At 35.6% G+C, this 22,436-nt stretch overlaps 2 protein-coding genes across 2 annotated transcripts; both read right to left on the reverse strand.

The window, feature by feature from the left end:
* Positions 1–10,799: 10,799 nt before the first annotated feature.
* LOC125211257 (vestitone reductase-like) lies at positions 10,800–12,650 on the reverse strand. The gene is made up of 4 exons (XM_048110986.2): positions 12,370–12,650; positions 11,641–12,162; positions 11,158–11,353; positions 10,800–11,076 (listed from the first exon to the last, which is right to left on the reverse strand). The coding sequence occupies exons 1-4, from the start codon at positions 12,518–12,520 to the stop codon at positions 10,935–10,937; spliced, it is 1,011 nt and encodes a 336-aa protein (XP_047966943.1). The 5' UTR covers positions 12,521–12,650; the 3' UTR covers positions 10,800–10,934.
* A 4,939-nt stretch (positions 12,651–17,589) lies between these two features.
* Positions 17,590–21,318, reverse strand: SDS (Cyclin family protein). Its single transcript, XM_048109894.2, has 7 exons — positions 20,265–21,318; positions 19,757–19,924; positions 19,312–19,478; positions 18,505–18,633; positions 18,181–18,361; positions 18,016–18,060; positions 17,590–17,891 (listed from the first exon to the last, which is right to left on the reverse strand). The coding sequence occupies exons 1-7, from the start codon at positions 21,237–21,239 to the stop codon at positions 17,862–17,864; spliced, it is 1,695 nt and encodes a 564-aa protein (XP_047965851.1). The 5' UTR covers positions 21,240–21,318; the 3' UTR covers positions 17,590–17,861.
* Positions 21,319–22,436: the final 1,118 nt, after the last annotated feature.

Consider the following 22,436-nt stretch of genomic DNA (forward strand, 5'->3'; position numbering starts at 1 on the left):
CAATGAGGTTCTAGTGAGACAAACCTCAATGTGCAGCCAACAAGACCATACGGCGCTCATGAACAACATGATTGAAGAAGTTTGGAAGCGTAACGGCCATTGAGAATTTGTAGTTTTTTTATTTCGTAATATAAAATTTGAATTTTCAATGGAATGAAGTTGTTTTCTCCAATTTTTGAAGTGTTTAAATATTTAAAAAAAAATGCTTAGGACGGGGCTTATGGTGGGCTATAGTCCGCCCCATTGCAGGTGGAAGGGGCGGAGGATAAAATGCTGATGTGGCGGTGTATAGGGTGGGGATTAGGGCGCCGTATAGTCCGCTCCATTATGGATGCCCTTATACCACTAATACAATGGACCCCATAATCCACTAACATTAATTCCATTAGTTTTTTCTTTCCCTCTCTCTTACTTTATCAATTTCTCCCTCTTTCTTACTTTACCAAAATTTTTTTCTTTCTCTCTCTTACTTTACCAAATTGTGCATTAAAACCCGTGTCGTTTCAAATGTTTCTATTTTTAAAAAATGGATGGAGTAATAATGTGATTGATTTGATAATATAAATTGATGAATGGGTAAACGAATATTGTAGTGGAGGCTCAAACGGCTCGACCACTTTCGCTTTCTCCTTCTCTTTCCCCTCTTTTTTCTGCTCAGTGGGGAGTGGGATTCTCCTTGGGAGGAGACGACTACATGTCCAACATCTCGTACTCGTCGGTGCTGAAGGTTGGATCAACTTTAGCTTCGGTCTCTGGGACAATGTTGGAATCTCCCAAACCTGGGGTACCAATCATGGTCGGACGACAAACTTTATCGCCATAATGCAGGTCAATACCGTTTCCGTAGCGATAGTTGTAAAAGGCGGTTGTTGCCTGGGGATTCATGGGTCTCCCACCACCAAAGTAGGTTCCACGGAGTACGAAGGGGGCTCGCCGGAGCACGGGGGAACACCGGAGTATGGGGAATGTCGTGGTATGGCTGTATGGGGAACCGCCGGTGTACGGGGGACTTTGATCGAGATTCATTGTTTAATAGAGAGAGAAATATGAGAGAAAGAGAATAGAGGAATGGAGAGGGGTGAAAAATGTAACGGAAAATGGGTATGGAGGAGATAAAAGTAAAAAAAATAAAAAAATAATGTCGAGATCGGTGGTGAGATCAGCAGTCGCGCTTGCTATGTGCATCGATCTCCTGCAACAGGCACGGATGGAATGTCAGGCTTTGGGTGGCCATCGAGGATCGGTGCTTTCTCCGCAATGGGGGACGACCAAACTGCCGATCGATCTGCGGTGTGGATGTCTCCCATTGTGAATGCTAGCATTCACTTAATATATTAGCATTGTGAATATTCAAGTACTTAACATATGAATCAATCATTTTCCCACCTGATTATCAAACCTTTTTCTCAATTAATCCACTTCATCTTTGCAAATAGTGGTTCTACAAAAGTGGCATGCAATTAATAAAATATTAGTGTATTTAATGAATATTAAAAAAAAAGTAAATTTTGAAATAAAAAACACTTACTTACATTAAAACATAAGTCAAACGTATTCTCTAGGGTTGTCAAATTATGTGGATTGGGTAATTATCGGATCAACCCGTTATCGACCTAACCCAACCCGAAATCATCTTATGTTTATCGGGTCTCAACCCAACGGGTTCGTATCGGATTTGTGTGGGTTATCATGTCATCCAAAAAAAAGTCTTCGGTTAATGATAAGGGGTGAGCAAAAAAACCGAAAACCGAATATCCGAACCGAACCAAATCGAAATTTTAAAATTCGGTTCGATTTTTCCGGATTATGGTTCGGTTTTAAAAATTTTAAAATTTTGATTTTTCGGTTCGGTTCAGTTCGGGCAAAAAAAAACCGAAAAACCGAATTATATTTTAAATATAATATTATATATATTTATTCTATTAATTTAATATTATATATATATATAATATGTATTATTTATATTTTATTAATTTTATATTATATAATTATATTCTATTAGTATATATAAAATAAAAATTATATATATATATATATATATATATATATATTAATGTTCGGTTCGGTTTGGATTTTGAACCAAATTCCATTATTCGATTTTCGTTCGATTTGGACAAAAAATCGAACCGAAACCCGAATGCTCACCCCTATTAATGATAGTAAATTACTATAAAATATAGTTTGGCGCGACATGATAAAGACTAAAACATCATATTATACGATTATAACATGATATTACACGATAAAATAAGATATTATAAAATTAAAATAATTTTTCTTGAATCAAAATAATAAAATTATAGTAATATTAACTCTAAATAATTAAAATAATTATTTTTTAAAATAAAATAAAATTATAATATTTTAATAATTAATTAAAATTAAAGTACGATATATTTTAATTAATAAAAGCAAACTAAAATTAAAGTTTTATTTTTTAATAAATAAAATAATTTTTTTTTCTTAACAGATAGCCCAAACCCAACCCGACCTAACCCGTTATCTTCGGATTTTTATTGGGTCGACCCTATAAGGACCTAAATCCTAAACATGCGTGTTCGTGTCAGGTTAACTTTGTGTGAACTCGTGTCGAATTATCGTGTCAGATCAAAAATTGTCAGCACTACTTTTCTTACTTATTTATCAAACCATCCACTGCATCTCAGCAAATAATGGTTTTACAAAATAGGCATAATTGCATGCCAATTACTCCCTCCGTTCCACAAAAATTTATGCACTCTTTATTTTAATCTGTCCCACAAAAATATGGACATTTTCATTTATGGAAAGGTATCATAACCCATTATCCATATACATCAATTTATTTACAACTTATACAACTATGCTCCACCATTACAACTCATTAAACACTAATAAGGGCATGTTCAAGTTCCCATAAATGTTAGAAAAATGGAGTTAATTGTTGCCGTTATATGATGTTCAGGTTTCAATATTAAATTCTGAAGGCCCGAGGTATAAATGAAGGCCCGCACTTTTAGGCTGTGTAATAGGCTTAATTCAATTCATAGCCTTTTGGTGGTTTTTAAATCCGCTTGGAAGAATGTGTCAAGAAATAGAGTTCAAATTATTAATTTACCCCTGCAAATTAAGTTCTTCATCCCAAATGACATCAAGTCATTGTATATTGTATGGGGTTATTATGGTCAGACAACACACATGTATTTCGATTAAAAAATTCACCCACTCCATATCTTAATTTATTTTTGAAAAAATGAACATCCTAAATCTTCTGCATATGTCATCCTTCAACAGTGAAAAATCTGGATTAGATTTAATTCTCACATACCCATATCAAATAAAATGAACATGCCCTAATAATGTGGGTCTCATTATCAACTAACACTATTTTAACTATCTTCTCTCTTATTATCAATTGTGTATTAATTTCCGTGTTATTTCATATGCATATATTTTTACGGGACAGATGGAGTATATTAAATTAATATTCTAAAAAAAGTGTATTTTTAATTAAAAAAATCACTTACCCATCATTTTTTATCATTTCATGCGCTGCATGCACGACCATAGTAACCTACTTTGGGATCATATTTGCAATTGGCTTGTGGACGTACAAGCCGTCAATCCTAGTACTTGACTGTATTTAGAAAAAAAAAATGTTAAAATCTGTCACAACATTTATACTAAGTACCATATGCTCCATGCAATTCCTCAAAAACCTTAGCTTATCCATTCTTTTTGTATGTAGCTTTGAGTTGTGGTTTAAGACTTTCACAATCTCCTCTAACCTATGTTTTTTCACTAGTTTAGTCAAGTTCTACCACCAAAAGATTTCTTAACATTTCTGGACCAAAAGATTTCTTAACATTTCTGGTGAGTTCCGTAGTTGCACATCCAAACATTATACGGTGCATCATCATTAGGAATTTCATAATATGCGAGATTCATATCCCATTGTTCATGCAATGGGCTTATCTGCGGTGAAATACACCGGAAAAAAAATACTAATCCCTTCGTCCCAATTTAAGAGTCCAGTTTTGTCATTTTCGTCCATCCCAGTTTAAGAGTTTCATTTAGAATTTACCATATTTGGACATAAAATTTAACCTCCTTATTGATAAACTTTACACTCAAATGTCATTACTTTCATAAAATTAAAACAAAACAAAATCCTAAACGTATAAAATGTCAAAAGGGTCTCACTTTCCACTACTCCACTTCAATTATTACACACTCCAATAACCACTACCTCACTTCAATTATTACACACTCCAATAATTTCTTAAAACTCTGCCCTAACTAAATTGCACTCCTAAACTGGGACGAAGAGAGTATAAAATTCAGGATGATAAAAGATTAGGATAATAGATAGTAACATTGTATAATGAGAGAGATGATTATCTATCTGCCTCTCAATTGATTTAGACAACAATATATGATCTCATGTGGGAGGGAAAGAGGTTGACCTCATCGACATTCACAAGGACTCGTATTCTTGAAATGATAATCCAAGGTGTAGTGGATCAACTGTATGAGATCCCACATCTTTTTTCCGTCGAAGCTGGAAATCGTCGACTGTGAGCTTTTTCGGCTGATGGACCATGTCGAATAGAAAACCTTGAACTTTGTTTGGATGACATTGATTAAGGGGGCAAAGATGCTTCTGAAATCAGTCTTGATTCATTCCCACCAATCCGAACAATGACCCTCTCCAGTACATTGGATCAACTTCTTTTCCAACCATTCATTCAAATTGTAGTTGATTCTAAAATACCAGCACAATGGACCAATTTTCGTCGAAGTAGTACATGGTCAAAAAATTGGGACTTAAATGGAATTCCATATGAGCCATTTTTGTCGGTACTTATAACTATATAAATATATAATTGTAGTATAAGACTAGTAATTAAAATTGAAGTGAAAAAACAAAGTCTAATAATGCGCCAACTTATATAACATTTCTGGTGAGTTCTGTAGTTGCACATCCAAACACTATACGATGCATCATCATCAGGAATTTCATAATGTGTCGCTCATCCCAAAAGATAGCGGGATTCATATCTCATTGTGCATGCAATGAGTTTATCTGCGGTGAAATACACCGGCAAAAACAAATATTACTCCCCCCGTCCATGAAATATTGTCCAAGTTTGACTTGGCAAGGGTTTTAAGAAATGTGAAGAAAAATGAGTTGAAAAAGTTAGTGGGATGAGGTTCTCACATTTATATACTCCCTCCGTCCCACTTTAAGAGTCCTGTTTTGCAATTTTCGTCCGTCCCAGTTTAAGTGTTCCATTTAGAATTTACCATATTTGGACATAAAATTTAACCTCATTGTTGGTGAAATATACACTAAAATGTCATTACTTTTATAAAATAAAACAAAAAAAATCCTAAACATACAAAAAGTCAAAAGGGTCCCACTTTCCACTACCTTACTTCAATTATTACACACTCCAACAACTACTACATCACTTCAATTATTACACACTCTAACAATTTCTTAAAACTCGTGCCCTAACTAAATTGCACTCCTAAACTGGGATGGGGGGAGTATTAGTTTTATAATAGAATGTAAGAGTAAAGAGTTAGTGGAAAGTAGATACCATTTACCAAAAATAGTAAAAAGAAGCAAAGTGGACAACTTTTTACGGATGGAACAAAATAGAAAAACTGGACAGCATTTCACGGGCGGGGGGGAGTATAAAATTTAGGATGATAATAGATGGTACATAGTATAATAAGAGATATGATTATTTGTCTTTCAACTGATTTAGACAATAGTATATGATCTCATGTGGGAGGGAAGGAAGAAGGTTGACCTTGACATCGATCTCCACAAGGACCTGTATTCTTGTACTGTTAATCCAAGGTGTAGTGGATCAATTGTATAAGATCCCATATCATTTTTCTGTCGAAATTGGAGATCGTCGACTGTGAACTTTTTTGGCTGATGGACCATATCGAATAGAGAGCCTTGAACTTTATTTGGGTGACACTGATGAAGGGGCAAAGATGCTTCTGAAATCAGTCTTCATTCATTCCCACCAATCCGAACAATGTCCCTTCCCAGTTCATTGGATCAACTTCTTTTCCAAAAGACTAGCACAATAGACCAATTTGCGTCGAAGTAGTACATGATCAAGAAATTGAGACTTAAATGAAATTTCCTATGAGCTGTTTTTGTTGGTACTTATAACTATATAACTATATAAATATATAATTGTAGTAAAAGACTAGTAATTATGAAGTGAAAAAACAAAGTCTAATAATGCAGCAGCTTATATGACTGTCTCGATTGTTAGCTAGATTAATACTACAATTGTCTAAATTTAAATCAGACTTGAACACATTATATTTTGGTATGTGTGCAGTGTGTGTGTATATGCCTTCGGCTTTGGTTAGTATAAAATAGTACTTTCTTTACAGTATAGTACTCCTTTCGTCCCTCTGTAGTAGAGGCATTTATTTTCGGCATGTGATTTAAGAAATTATGTTGAAAGTGAGTTAAGTGAAGGAAGAATAATGTAGGAAATGAAAAGGGTAGAGAAATGAAGAGAGAAAAAAGTAAGAGAGAATAATCTAAGAGAGAAGAAAAGTTAGTCCTTTTTTACCAAAATAAGAAATGATTCATCTATAATAAGACAATAAGAAAAGAATACGACTCAACTACAAAAGAACGGTGGGTGTACATGTATATAACTGAAATTGAAATGGATAATGGTTATTGGCACATTGCATGCCCCATTTGTGTAGTGTGGAAGCCCTTTAGGCACGTCTATTTTACTTAGTTGGGGATTTGTTGGGATAAAAGGTTGCCACTAATTTGCTCTTGACACCAAAAGTAATCCAATAAAATAAAATCGCACGCTTGGAAATGACATCTTTAATTTATTTTTTCTGATTTCAGATATTTTGATTTTTTTACTTTGACTACTTTATTGGATGTAAAAGTGTGTTACATAGAGCAAATGTAAATAGTGTACATTCAGTGTCAAGTTCACATCTTCTACCTATATACACAAAGATATTCTCGTCTTCTTAATCACTTATATTCAATAATAGAAATTGTATTAAAAGTAGTAATATCTTTTAAATCATAAAGTTTAGTTGATCAATCTCATATATTAAATCAGAAAATTTCAATTTTTTACTTAAAATAATATTGTTCCATTAGAATAAAAAATTGAAAAAGGTACATATTTAACCGATATGATCCCATTTAATAAGTAAGTTGGGATATTTATTCTGAGACCGGTAAGAATTTGATACTATAAGTTGACCAAATTTGAAAAGTAAGTTGTCTTTATGTAAAAGAATAAAAGGTCATAAACATAAGTATCTACTTTATACACACTTTCACATAATTAATCTAGAATCGGTCTCCTGTGTGTGCCGCATTTCATGCGGGCCACATGAGAAGCCCGTTTAATAAACTAATACACAATTAATTAAGTTAATGAACTAATTAGGAGTATTTTGTGTACACGCATATAAAAATTTCTCGTCGTATTACTTTTCTTTTGATGCAAGTACATCGAAAAGGAAGGTGAAATTATTGAGAATATGAAATTAGGTTTGATCGAGACAAATTATTCCATCATACTTATCAAGTTCTTTTTATGTTGTTGGATATTTATTATTCAATCCGATATATAATCATGTCCCGATAACTGTCACCGCATAAATAATATCCTATCTTCATTATTAACTTGGAGGAAAATACCGCAAGTTGGGGAAACTTTGTCCTTTTTATCTTGTTGTATTTTGTTTTTTCTAATATATGGGAGGTGAGGTAGACAAGTTGATAAGAGTATAACATATTGGATAGTTTTATGCCTATTGATATTTTATCAAGAAACCTAACAATACTGAGTATGGCGTGCCGCTCTAGAAGTGTCCATTGTTTCACTTTTTTAAAAACCTTTACTGCAAAATTCTACATTAGTCACTAAAAAATATGAACATTTAGTTCGATTAAAAATATAAATATTTAGTTTGATTTGAATTTTAACGCATAATTTAAAATATGAACATTTAGTTCGATTTGAATTTTAATGCATAATTTAAAATAAGATAAAAATTTAAAAATTAATTAGAGTATTATAAGTAGATAATGAGTTCCACCTTAAAGAGATTTTTATTAAAAAATTAGAATATTCATACTTTTCAGTGACAGACTAAAAAGAAAATTGTTCATACTTTTCAGGGACGGAAGGAGTACAAATATTAGTAATATTAGAATATTAAGTTAATTAACATTTATTTTATTAAAAAGCTAACTTTATTAATGACGAATTGGCATAAAATATGAAATTTGGTTAGATTCTAGTATTATGTCTTTTAACTTTAAATATCAGTTGAAAATTATGAATTTTGCGGTGTTTTTGTATAATATAGTATTATTGGTGTTTTTGTATGAATTGGCAAGCATTTAACTTGTTTGCGTACATTTACTTATGATTTTTTTGCCTTTATATCAAATATAATTTCACCAAATTTTTTGTTCATGAGATAGTTGTAAAAATCTAAATTTCACAATTGTTGTTAATTAATTTGTAAAGTTGCGAATATATCAATATTTGACCAAATTTTATAGTTCTTTGGACAATTTGCCATTTTCTAAATTATGCTCGTAGATCATGATTTTTAAATGATTAACCCACATAAATATTTTCTAGTTAAAATTTTTGTATTAAATACTACTATAAAACAATTATAAATCCTAATTGGATTGCTCAGTTCTTAATAATACTACTACTACTACAAAATTAAACTAAATCATAGCCTACTAAAATTTGGATTTTGTCTTGGATTATTGTTTTGTTTACTTGGGCCTTTGGCCATGCAAGTTAGAAAAACATAAGCCTATCAAATGGTTAGATATTAAATACTCCTACCAACTTTACTTTGGGCCTTTGACGATTATCGTTTACATGGGATTTTATTTGAAGTCTTCATCAGATAGCAAATTAACAAACTAGAGAACATCGGATAGTTATATTTTTACACATTATAGAAAAGATAAAATGAAGAAAATAAGTAAGCATCAAGCTTGGGTCATTTGTAATCTCATTACTGAACTACTATTATAAAGTTAGATTGCTGAAGAAAACTAAATTCATCAACAAACTTCAGTCCATTTTTTAATAAAAAGTCTTCTCTCTCTTTTGCATAAGTTCACTTTTATTTTTATTTTTATAGTTGGTTACTGATCCAACTAACCTAAATAATATTAGAAGATGCACGCTTTATATATATCATAGAAATATACGAACAATAGAAAAAGCATATCATTAAGATTACAAAAAATGTTACTAACATATAGTTGACCCATTGCATCAAGGGGAAACCCAATTTCACCCTGTCAATGGAATATTGAGGGTTTTTTCGAAGCATGTGCATGCAAAAATTAAATTTTGCAATCGGGAGAATTATTTTTAATGTTTTGAAAATAAGTTAGACGCGTTTGCATTTCATTTCACATAAAAAAGTCACGTCACTTACAAAACTGCAGTGCACAAGTGGCCATAAAAGCAGATTTAAGCTGAGAGATAATGTGGTTGTAGGTTCAAATCACAATTGCAAGCGTGTTTTCATCTTATGTTTTGTATGATATAAATGTTTTACAAATTATTCCCTCCGTCCCGCTTAGTTTCTCAAATTACTATTTTTCAGAGACGAACTAAAAAGTAAATAGTACTTACTTTTTAGAAATGGAGAAAGTACTACTTAAGTATGTAGGATGCCCAACTAGACCAATTGAAATTAATTTTCAGCCCACAGAGAATTCGATCAATCAAACTTTTATACTACTATTTTCCAAGTAACGAGTGAGCAATGTGTCTTTCTTAAAGACACGAAATTAAAACGCGTATTACCGTTTTTCTTGGAAAAATTATTTTTCTACCAAACATTTCCGATAAAAAAATTTCTACCAAACACAAAATTTTTACTATATTAGTCTACTTTGAGAAAAATTCTATGTTATGCTATCCCAATTTTAATTGTTTTTCTATTCTTTTATTTAATGTGCACTACTACGTAGACGACATTGTTGCGTTTTTGTATTTAATGTGCATTATGTAGATGACATTGCTGTGTTCAAGTAGATCCAAAGTATTTTATTTTGTTCGTTGCTCTGTGTTTTGACAGTTGGCTCGAACTTTGCTTGTCACGTTTAGCGGCCTGAGGAATTTGTTCACAAATACTAGTAGTACTTTCTTGGTCTCATAACAGGAGTCATGTTTTGCATTTTCGGTCGGTCTCACAATAAAAATCTTATTTTATTTTTATTATAAATGGTAAGTTGACCCCATATTCTACCAATTTATTTCACTACATTTTACTCCCACCGTCCCAAAAAAGTTGAGTCGTATTCCTTTTTGGTCCGTCCCAACAAAGTTGAGTCATTTCCTTTTTTAACAAAAGACAAAACATCTAATCACTCTTTTTTAATTCCATCATTTACTTTATTATTTCTTATCTTTCTTACCTTTTTCATCTCTCCTATTTATTTAATATAAATTTTTAACCTCCATATCCGAAAGTTTTATCTAAACTTTTATGGGACGGAGGGAGTATTATAATATAAGTAGGACTCATTTTCTAATAACTCATTCATCCCATTTTTTTTATACATATTTCTTAAAATTCGTGCTATAATCAAATATGACTCCTATTGCGGAACGGGGGAGTAACAAATACTCAGACCACGTGAATGAGATACTTTATAAAATGTTAATGAAATTTTAGTCCTTAATTAGCTAAGTGTGAATAAGAAACTTATTTTATATTTCATCCGATGATGACAATAACAATGCTAAAATTGCATGTGTATAGAATAGTAGTGGGATATTTTGGTACAATATCAATAGTTTAGATTGATTATTAGTACAAACTTAACTTAATTGAACAATTGAGCTTAAAATTAAATTGACAAACATCAATATAAACTACATAAACCCTTTGCGTTTGCATGTTGCAATGGCGTGCTCAAACATTTCTTCCAATCCATTCTCATACTTGAACCCAGTTGCCTCCAGCTTCTTCGTCGACAGACCCGACAATTTCACCGGTGTCAAATCTTTCCACAAACTGCCCCAAAACACATAAATTCATTAATCCCCAATTAATTCGTAATTAAAAAAGAAATAGTTATAGAATTAATTTAATTACTCTGGAGACGGCATCGGATATTCGGGATATTTTGCAGAAAGAAAATCGCAAATCTCTTCAATGGTAAACTCAACCGCCGCCACGATGTATCGCCCCTTCGCCTCCGGATATTCCAGCAGGTGAATATGAGCTCTCGCAACATCGTCCACGTGGACTACGCTCGATTCTTTCAGGTGCGCGTAGAACCCTTTCTCACCTATACATAATTATTCTGATTAGACTGGGTGAATTTTTATTCTAAATATACAATTAAAATACGAATTTGGTATAAAACATTCATTTTTTGAAAAATAGATCCATAACAAATGAAATCTTTGTCAACATTTTCATATGTTATGGACCTGTTTTTCAAAAAGTGAATGTTTTACACTAAATTTATATTTTAGTCATATGTCTAGAACCAAAATTGACTCATGCTCTTATAATTAAATAATCATTTAAGTTTATGAATTTAATTAAACATAGTCTGTAGAATAAAAATACCAAGGAGCAACGCCAAGGAAGCTAAAACGGTATCTGGAAAATTAGGACAAATGAAAGGCCCAGTGATCCACGTGGGCAGCACCGAAACCAGGTCCAAACCGAGCTCCGCCGCGAGATCAATGGCGGCTCTCTCCGTCACCGTCTTCGTCACGATGTACGAGCCACCGAACATCTTCATGCTGCGGATGGCCTCGACGTCGGTCCAGGAGCTCTCGTCGGTGACGCCGCCGCCGCTTTTGAAGGCGGCGGTGGAGATGCTGGAGGTGTAGACCACGCGCTTGACCGTTTTGGTGGCGGCGCAGATGCGCAGGATTCCGCGTAGGGCGGAGGTGACTCGTTTGAGCTTGACCTCCTCGGACTCGTTGTCGGAGAAGTCGAGCGGGTGGGCCATGTGGAAGACGCCGTAGCATCCTTGGACGGCCGGGGCGAAGGACTCCGGCTCGTCCAAGTCCGCGTTGAAGATCTTCAGGCGCTCCGCCGCGCCGGGGAGATTTGTTATGTAGCTAATGTCCCTTTTGCCCTCTAAGACAATAAGTATCACATCAAATATAAAAAAGTTATCTGGACTCAACACCTATTTGGTAGTAGTACAATTTAGTTAAAGATGGCGGCTCTAAGCCATTTTTTTATACTAACATACATTAAATTTATTAGCACATCTTACCTATTAAACGAGTCCTAGTATAATGGATTTTGTAAATTGAGATTGTTAGAATATGAAATTGGAACCTGGAGGGAGCCTGACGGTGGCGTTGACGGAGTAGCCGTCTTGGAGTAGTCTCTTGATAGTCCATGATCCAAGAAAACCAGTTCCACCAGTCACACACACTGTTTTTTGGTTTTCATTCATCATTTTTCTCTCTTTCTCAAAGGGAACCATGGATGTATGTCTGTTTAAAATTTAAATAATGGGGAGGTGAAGGAGCCGTACGTGTCTTTTCCTCTTGGACAAGTGTTCCGGCCGGCTGAAGATTCATGCTTTCGATAAGAGGATATGTTCTGTAGCCACAAATGAAGTGTGTAATAGTAGCCATATATGTTTTCTTAATAAAAACATAAAGTAATATGGATTTTATTTTTTGAGTGTGACATGTGCAGTCACGAATATATGAAATGCATGATCATGACCCATTTGTTTTGACTTTGGATAGATTTGGAGAAAAATAGTACTACTACGAATAAATTTTTAAATTGATAGTAATTAGGAGTACTATAGTTAACACTTTACACGGCCGTGTTTAAAATAGAATCAACCGTACGCTTGTGCCGGCAAAATTGGCACTGTCCGATCCGGCCTATATATGAATCTCTTTAATTGCAATTTATTTTTTCTACTAAAAATTCAAAATTAAAACAAGTAAAATATGCTAAGGCCATCCGCATCCCTCTTTCTTATCCGTCTCTTAACCGTCTCATCTCTTCATTATTCATGGGTTTCATTGTACTTTTCAACTCATCTCTTAACTTAGAGACAGCACCTGCATCCCTCCATCTCTTAATCATCTCTTAATTATTCATTCAATTTCATTTTTTATTTTTATTTCCAACAAATTCAATTAATAAAAATACACTTCATTAAATAAAATAAAATTACAATTTAAATACCTAAAAAAATAAAAAAGACATAATTTAAAAAACTAAAAATTACAAATTGCACACTTAAGTTCAAATAAAAAAAATGGAGGCAAAGAAGCAGAAGAAGGAGTTCTCTAGTGACGATCATCTAACGGTTGCCAAATTTTGCCCAATTGTGCTCCATTAAATCCTCCTGGAGTTGGGCGTGGGCGGTAGAATCATGTGTCCTTGCCCGATTAGACAACCGCTCTTGCAAAGACGGATGCACTCCCGTTCAAGGCGGACTACTTGCGGTTGAGCTTTCCGGGGTTTCAGGGTCGAACCAATTTCCCGCCTCAGGTCCTTCGTCGGCGACAATCATGTTGTGCAAGATTATGCACGTATACATGATGTCGACCATATTCTCCATAAACCACTGTCGAGTCGGGGCTTTGATAATGTTGAATCGAGCTTGGAGAACCCCGAACGCTCTCTCCACATCCTTCCGAGCAGCCTCTTGCTTCTGCGCAAAAAGAGACTGCTTTTCGTTCGCAGGCCTGTTGAACGTCTTCGCGAAGGTTGGCCACTTCGGATAGATACCGTCGGCTAGATAGTACCCCATTTTATACTGGCGATTGTTAGCGATGAAGTTGATGGTCGGCGCTTTACCATTCAGAACTTCGGCGAAGAGGTCGGAATTGTTGAGCACGTTGACGTCGTTGTTCGAGCCGGGGACCCTAAAATACGCATGTCAAATCGATAGCCGATAGTCGGCGACGGCCTCGAGTATAACGGTGGGGTGGGTGCCTTTGTGGCCGCTCGTGTATGACCCCCTCAACGCCACAGGGCAATTCTTCCATTGCCAATGCATGCAATCGACACTCTTGAGCATCCCGGGGAATCCGTGCACTTGTTCGTGAAGTTGGAGCAGAAACTGACAATCTGCGGTGGTTGGCTTCTTCAGAAATTCGTCGGTGAAGGCTGCCCGGACACCTTTGCAGAAGTTCAACAAACAAAGTCTCTCAGTGGATTCTCCGACGTGCAGGTATTCGTCGAACGAATCTGCCGTTTGTCCAGTAGCAAGCTGACGGATCGCCGCAGTACATTTCTGGAGTGTCGTGTGGCTAGGACGGCCAACAGCGTCGAACCATTCTCTGAAGTACTATTCCCGTCCCGCCAATGTATTCGCGATATGCAAAAATAGCGCGCGTGACATACGGAAACGGCGACGGAAGTAGATATCTCCCCATACTGGGTTCGGACTGAAGTAATCACGTTCCAACCTTGCGGCGGCTTCCTCCCGGTTACGATGGATGTAAGTCCTGTTGGGGATAATCGCAGCGGAAAATGCAAAACAAATAAATCCACATAAGAATCTATTTAGGTGATTATGTGGGTCGATTCAATTTCATGCTTGAACATGTAGAGACATATAATTGCGCAATTAATCACATAATTTAATTTAAATTATGTTGTTGAATACTTACAACAATGATTCTCCAAAGAATCGAAGTGGCTTGCTACTTCTCCACGTGTAGATCTTGAAGCTTGATTGTGAATGCAAGACCAAAGATCTTCTAACCTATGACCCTTAACTTTATAGATCTAAATTCCTTGTGGGAGGAATCTCTTAGAAATTATAAGAATCTTGAAGGAGAAGACAAGAAAGCCAAGTGTGGAGGCTAGGGTTTGTGATAACATATGTCTCATCTCCTTACATTCTTATTTATAGAGTTTATGATGGGCTAGGTTAGGGATCTATGGGGTTTGGATTGGACCTCCCCAATTGGACCTTCTTTACTAATTAAATTATAACTCATAATTTAATATAAGGCCAATGGAATATTTCTTGTGCCACTATAGAAGAAATATTGACCGCCCATCCAATCCGTGATTACAAGCAATCCGGGTTAACCTCTTTAATATATTATTTCCCGTGTCTAAGACTTTCTATATCCATTAATTAATTTGTAGTCTGCTATAGACTTTAAATTAATTAATATCTTTTTATTTCCAAGAGTTTGTCTAGTACGAGATGTATATTAAAAATATACTTTTCCTTTTCTATTTATTCTTGGATTAAATCCAAACCGGCCGGGTTTCCGAATAATAGAACTTCTTTCGAACACCTCTTGGGGATATAGTCAAACCGCGCAGGCACACGATTCAATGTAATAATAAAACTGACACCATACTAGTTATTAATTACTACTACCCAAGATATCAGGAATATTGGGTTACGAAAAACCCGCACCTATTGATAAGTCAAAGCAGCGTATGATTAAATAACGTGTGTCCTATATTATTACAAAGATTAGGAAATATTAAATCTCCAAGACATCGTCTTACAATAGATAGCAACAAAGACGTGTCTATACTTTAGAATTTAGATCCATTCAATGCTATACCACACCAGTGTCACTAGTCATTCTCAAGGTAAAGACGACTTTTCGGATGGACACTGCAACCTTTCACGATAGGTAGCCAAAGCCTATCTAGGTTGTGAAAAAGTTTTACTTCTACAAAGTACCGGTTGGGCCACCTACTGTGATGACCTGTTCCACGACCCAACCTTCAATGTAGAAGACTTAGACTGATTTTACTTTCCGGCGTTTTAATTATATAATTTAATATATAATTAAATACGGTCAATACCCATTAAAGTAAAATACACAGTGTGAAGAAAACATTTATTATTCTCATTAAATGAAGAGTGTTTACAATATACAAGCAATTTATCAAATTCAAAAACTCGAAAAATGCTTTCTAGTATATATGTTCCAACAAGTCCGGCGTCGCCTTTGAGGAGGCGCGGCGGCTTCCTCCTCCCTATGTCGATCTACTTCTAGCGATTCTTCCATTATTCGACGCATTTGCTCAAATGGATCCATAATGGATTAAATTTGGGAGAAGAAAAAAATAAAGGAATGATTTTATAGAAGTGATTGGAGAGGAAAGAAAGAGAGATGAGAGAATAGATGTGTGTTCGTGTGCAAAATGGAGAATGGAGAAGAGTATTTATAGAATTTAAAAAAAAACAAAAATTGAACAGTCATATTACCGTTTTTTTTTTTTAAAAAAAATTTGAAAAATTGATTTTTTTTTTTAAAAAAAAATGAATTATGACGTCATAATTCCGACGCCCACTCGCGGGTCGGCGAGTGGGCGTCACGCCAGCCGCCCGCGCGCGCCACGTGGCGCCGGACGCGTCACACGTCGAGACAGCTCGTCTCATCGGGACGGGACGGATCCCGCATCGCTGTCTCGATGTCGTCTCGTCTCATCGAGACGAGATCGAGACCGCATGCGGATGCCCTAAGTGTGGTCACCTGACGGAGTAATGAAAAACATATTCGCAATTTTATGCATTATAATTGCAGTGAACAATTGTTTAGTATATTAATTATTAGCTCAGTTCTAGAATCTAGAATCCGTATGGTCAATTTTTGTCCATTTTTCCAAATTATTTTTCACTATACCTGAATATAGGAATGTAGTAATTGAGCAACGTTAATGCATAGCATTGATGGATCATACCGAGAGTCCGAGACAACAGAATGAGAACTGCAGCCAACTTCTCGTGGATGAATAATTGACGTTTTAGATGTGAGGTTTATGTATCTCAAACAAACTTGTTTTAGCTATAACTATATTCAATATCAAATACTCGTATTGATATTGACAGATTAGGACAATTAAGGTCAGTAATGTCTCACAAGCATACAGGGAAAGTGAAGCAACGGATGCTTATATCAGCTTCATGGATTCCCAGGAGCTGCCCTTCTAACTGGGAGCATCACTATTTATTTAATGGATCAGTGAAACTGCTAGCTATATGAAGTGTTGATGAAATTAGATAATAGCTTAGATCCAATCACAAACACTTGGAAATGCTTCAAAACAGAGATATAGATTTCTGCTATTTGTTAAGATTTGAGATGCATCTCATTCCATTGTTGTCCGTGTGGCGATTTCAAAAGATAAAAAGTTGAAGTGGAGAGTCACAATCCAAGATTTCAAATGAGAAAACATATATACTCCATGAATGTGGCAACAACATATATATGAGTGCAGTAACAACAACATGTAAGTCTTTGTCCTGGGAAAGGAATCAAGGATAGCCTCAAAAGGGCATACATAGCCGCCTAAAAGGCAGACAAGGGCGTAGGGACGATGGAAATGGAGAAGGCCGGGAAGGAGAAGAGAGTGATAACTAGGAAAAGAGGGGGGTGCAATATGTTCCCAATTCACCAATGCCAGTTGTTACGACCCATCCGTCTCCAGATCTTCCTGTCAGTTCAGCTTATGTGAGTAGCAAGCATTTCATATTGGTTTGAGTTTTCCAGAAGAAATTTTGAAGATTGCACAATTTCATACAGACAAAAAAGTCGCCATTCTATATCATAAACGTGTAACGAATTACATCCTTTGGGAATACTGCAATTACATGAGAAGTAACTAGTTTATGATCAGTTGAAAAGAATAAGATCACCCTACAGTTTATCAGGGCTGCTTACAGTAAGAATTATATTTATTGCTTACAGTGAGAATTATATGTGTTGCTTACAAATTCTACTCGATCTATGACAATCGGTGAACAAGAAAGAATGATACTACTGCAAAAGAGTGATTGGCCTTCAAAATTTTGTCCATGAATGCTACAGCTACTAGAGGTACTTCACCATCCATTCCATACTCTGTCACAGATAAACAATGTGTGAATAAAGTGCAGAAAGATGAAACTTAATGATAAGAACAAAAAACAAATTGCTATACTAGCAAAATATGAGAAATTTATAGTACATGCAATTTAACATATACCTTAATGCATTCTGGTAAATCTTTATCATTGTGACTTGCATGAATCTGCATCATCAAGGAATGAGATTCATCAACAAAAACTCTAATCATAGTGACAACCATTGAATTTCATAACATTAAACAATCAAATACTCAGGAGTTAAATGCAAGACTGTGAATGCCTACCTTTGTGACCAAGTGGCAGGAAGCATCTTGGTCAGTTGCAATTGAAGCAATAGTAACAAGTCCAGCTGCCACAGTTGATGGCCAGTAGGAAAGCATCTGGTGGCCCATCAGCGTGAGTACTGCAAGGTATTTGGCTGTCTTCTCCAAGTTCTCGTTAGCTTTTGCAGCTTTAAGGTAGAACCTGTGCACATTAAAAGTCAATACAGCCTGAGAACATGCTAGTTTGCTTCCAAGATTAGAGTGATACAAGGGCAAGTAAAAATTTCTGGCACCTTAATCTGAAGGTTATTTAACTGAAAACAATGCAAGAAACAAAATATGTACCAAAGGAAGTTGTACACAGTGGGCAGGAAGCATTTGAAGTTGAGGACTTCCTGAACTAGCCACTCCATAGCCACCACTTCACACCGGGCATAAACAGTGCTACCAACGTAAAATGACTTCTTCCGAACACTGATGCAATTTTATTCAAGTTAGAGTTCCATAACAGTGCTCACTCAAGGCTTAGCTTTTTCTGTTGATTTTACATTATTAATAAACAGAATATTTGTGTGTCATGCACAAAGGTAAAGATCATCACATCCAGCACATAGACCTTCATCCAGATATATTTCTACATGAAAGTGTGTTAATATATTAAGGTTCTGCTTTGAGTTGGGAACAATTCCATCTCCTTGCCACTCTTATAACAGAGCAACATTGGAATAGAAGATTGATTAGACAAATAGCTGATAATACATATATATGAACTTTACAAGTCTAGGAAATACAACCTAAATGAGGCATATTACAAAAGCAACATGAGTTTGTAGTGTATCACTTATCTTGGTTTTGCTAATAAACATTTTCAGTGTCCATAAAACACTGTCACATTTTCTACACCAGACACCTGATTCTAGTAAATATAGATATGTAGTGATAAATATTTTCTGTTGGAGAAAGTTTTACTACTCTTTATAAAATATGAATATTATTCATTAATCAATTGTTGTTATGTTATGTTTTACGTTAGTCCTACAGTAACAATCTTCGGTCAAAGACATGATCGAATCTAAAGTTTAGAAAGGAATTTTGTGGACTGCCACAAGTCTCTACACAAATAACAAAATAACGAACACATTAAATCTTTACCAGTTGTAGGGTTGATTTTCTTCAAGCCTGGTGGCTAAAGTGAGGCATGCAATGCCAGCAATCTGAAGATTTCTCACACTTTTGAAGTATCCCTTACTAAGAAACCTGTCCAGAAGATTGACTCCTAGGAACATGGTTTCCTGCTGAAGCTCCACTTTGGTAGCTTGCTGCATGATTAAGTCCAGAATTAAATAATTGACCACCTAATTCACCAAAAAACAATGCAGAATCCTCTGATATGAACTTATTCAGGCATATTATACAATGGAATTTGCCCCCTCACAGTTACTGTATGATTGAAAACAGAGCCTCCTAAAAGTCTAAATCATTTCCCAACCAAGATAGACAGATAATTTATCCAACATACTTATACTATTACTAATTCTAGCAATTTCAGTTATGGAGGATGAATGGCAAAGAAAAGTCAGAAGTTATCTGCACAGACCTCGACAATCCAGTGGACCATATGCAAGCGTTGCTGAATGACTAGGTCTCCATAGGTAGTATCATTACAGTATTCCTCTGCATAATCATGCACATATACTTGTCTCCTCTCTCTCATCCTCATCATCCTGAAGCTCTCTTCATCTTCTTCGTCTTCTAGCCCCAATCCCTAATTCACAGACAATTGGCAAATGAATTATCATTATTGCAACGGAAAAATAACTCTGCTAACGTCTAATTTGCTGCTCGCATGCCTCTCGTTATGGATATGAAATAAATTATTCCCTTAATTAGGCCTAATCCTGAATTAAAATCACAGTACAAAGATATAGCACACAAATCGATCCATTTGCTCAGAAGAGTAACGATGTCTGCGCATGTGCCTTGGTATCACACCAAATACGAAAAACAACTAAAATGAAATTAATGATAATATGAAATTCATCCAGAAGCAGCAAATCATGACAGTCATCAGGTAGGTGGTATACAAAAAATTATTCGGAACTCACATTGACTTCATCCGAATTATGATCATCACAATCATTGAAGGAAAAGGTCGATCTGTAGAACTGCTGTTTAAATTTCCCGAATAACTCAAAAGTAGGCGAAGAACTCTCGTCTCCGTACGACCTCTCAGAAAATTGACTTCCGGAAGTGCAACTCCAGATTGACGGCGTATAGTCGGAACTAAATTCAGAATCCGAAACCGCATACAAAAATCCTGACGATGAGGAGTTATGCTCCTCCTCATCATATATTTCTTCGCCATCATTAGTAACGGCGCCGCTGGAGAACTGCTCCGAGCAAGCTAAATCGAAGTCGAATGCGACGAGGCTTGGAGGTCGGATTTCTTCAGACGCTTTTTCATTTTCAATAGTTTTGGTTGCATTCGCTGCGGAATTAAGTGATACGACATCGTTTTCAGCTGCGGAATTTGTAATTTCTTCACAGGACATCTCGCCAACGCCAGAAATCTCCAAGGCGACAGCATTTCCAACAGAGCTCTGATTGTCCTTCACCGTCGCGTCGTTCGCGGGAAGCGAAAACCGCAAAGCACTAGAAACTTCAGATTTGGTGACCTCGACTCCTTCAACTTCCAGTTCCTCCACATTCGAACTCTTCAAATTCAAGTCTCTGTTCGTTCCAGAACACGATTCCACGCATGAAACATCCGATAACTCCACCGTTTCATCGTGATTTCTGCTCGCATTCCTAAAAACCTTCCTATAATATGATCTAGTAACAATTCTACTAGACTTGTCATGAATTTCCTGCGGATTCGGATTGCTCACCGATCCGATGCTAGAGTCACCCGAGACCTCACTTACTGTTGTAAAATGTGAATCGTTTCCGGAAAATACAACGATAGGTGAGATGTGAAGCCGCCGCCGGCGACAAAGCTTCGATCGGAGCTGCTTCCGTCCGAACGAGAGCAATTGATCTTCGATTTCTGAAACATGATCAGAACTGAGCTTGCGCTTCATCGTTCAAGGAAGAGTTTCGCCTCAACAGAGACGTGATCGAATCAGAATTACTGGAGATATTTTTTTCGCGTGTGTTTGAGTGTGGCTGTGTGTGTGGGGAATGCTGTGGGAGACGGTTAAGGATCGTTGAGGTATTTATACGAAATGGTTATACGACGGGCCCCACACTCGTCCACCTTCACGTGTTCTACGCTGTACTTGCTCACTTGTAATATTGTGAATTTTTTGTTAATAGTTGATTTAATTTAATCCTTATTAGTTGAACTAATGATGTTTCCTATACACACATACATGGCTTGATTGTTAAGTGCATTGTACCATATATCTATAGTTCAACTTCTGATTATTAACTAATCTAAATTTCGCAAGATATTTAATGTTGAATCTTGCTTTTTATTCCATACATACTTAAAAGCGGATAAATTATGCATGAGGCTCAAAATTGTTTTAATTTGCCTAGTAAAGGCTAGTCGATAAGATTGGAACGGTAAAAGTAAAACTGATCCACCTCCCCTTGTTCTAAACTAGCGTCATAAAAAGGAATAATAGATATTATTACATTTTTCCTTCATTTGAATGTAATATATAGAAATAAAACATTAATTTAATCCATTTCCATCTAATAGTTAGTCCTCCCTCGACTCACTAATGCATGAATAATTCAATGTTATACTAGTGCCATTAGGAGTATGGTTAGTATTATGAACATTTTTCGAAATACCTAGAACTTGTACATCGCCACATTGATTTTATGTAAATTAGTTTAAGAATGACCATGCTATGCACAAAATCATACTACAAATTAGTTATTATTTGAAGTGAATAAATATTACATGAATAAATATTACACTTATATCTTCGTAGTCATCATAACTCAGCGTAGAAAGTGCCGTGACTGTTGAGTGAAAATGACAATTACCAAAACAAAACAATATAAAAAGTGATGGCCTTGTGATTCTATATTACGCGTTTTATTTGCCTTTCTTGAAGTAGTAGTAATATTTTGTATAGGCATCATCAATATTCTGTGTGTGGTGGATAAATTTTATTTTAGATAGATGCGTTGTTCGAGCGATGCGAGTGTAATTTAGAGTCAAACTTTAAATTCGATTAACAACTTAATTTGAAATTGAAGTTATGATTTTGATTTTTGAAGGCATAAATGGACTATGGATTCTTCCAACATGTTTGGGTAGG

This window comes from Salvia hispanica, chromosome 3 (assembly GCF_029641045.1).
Source record: "Salvia hispanica isolate PSC_SH4W2 chromosome 3, Shi_PSC_v1, whole genome shotgun sequence".
Classification (NCBI taxonomy): Eukaryota; Viridiplantae; Streptophyta; class Magnoliopsida; order Lamiales; family Lamiaceae; genus Salvia; species Salvia hispanica.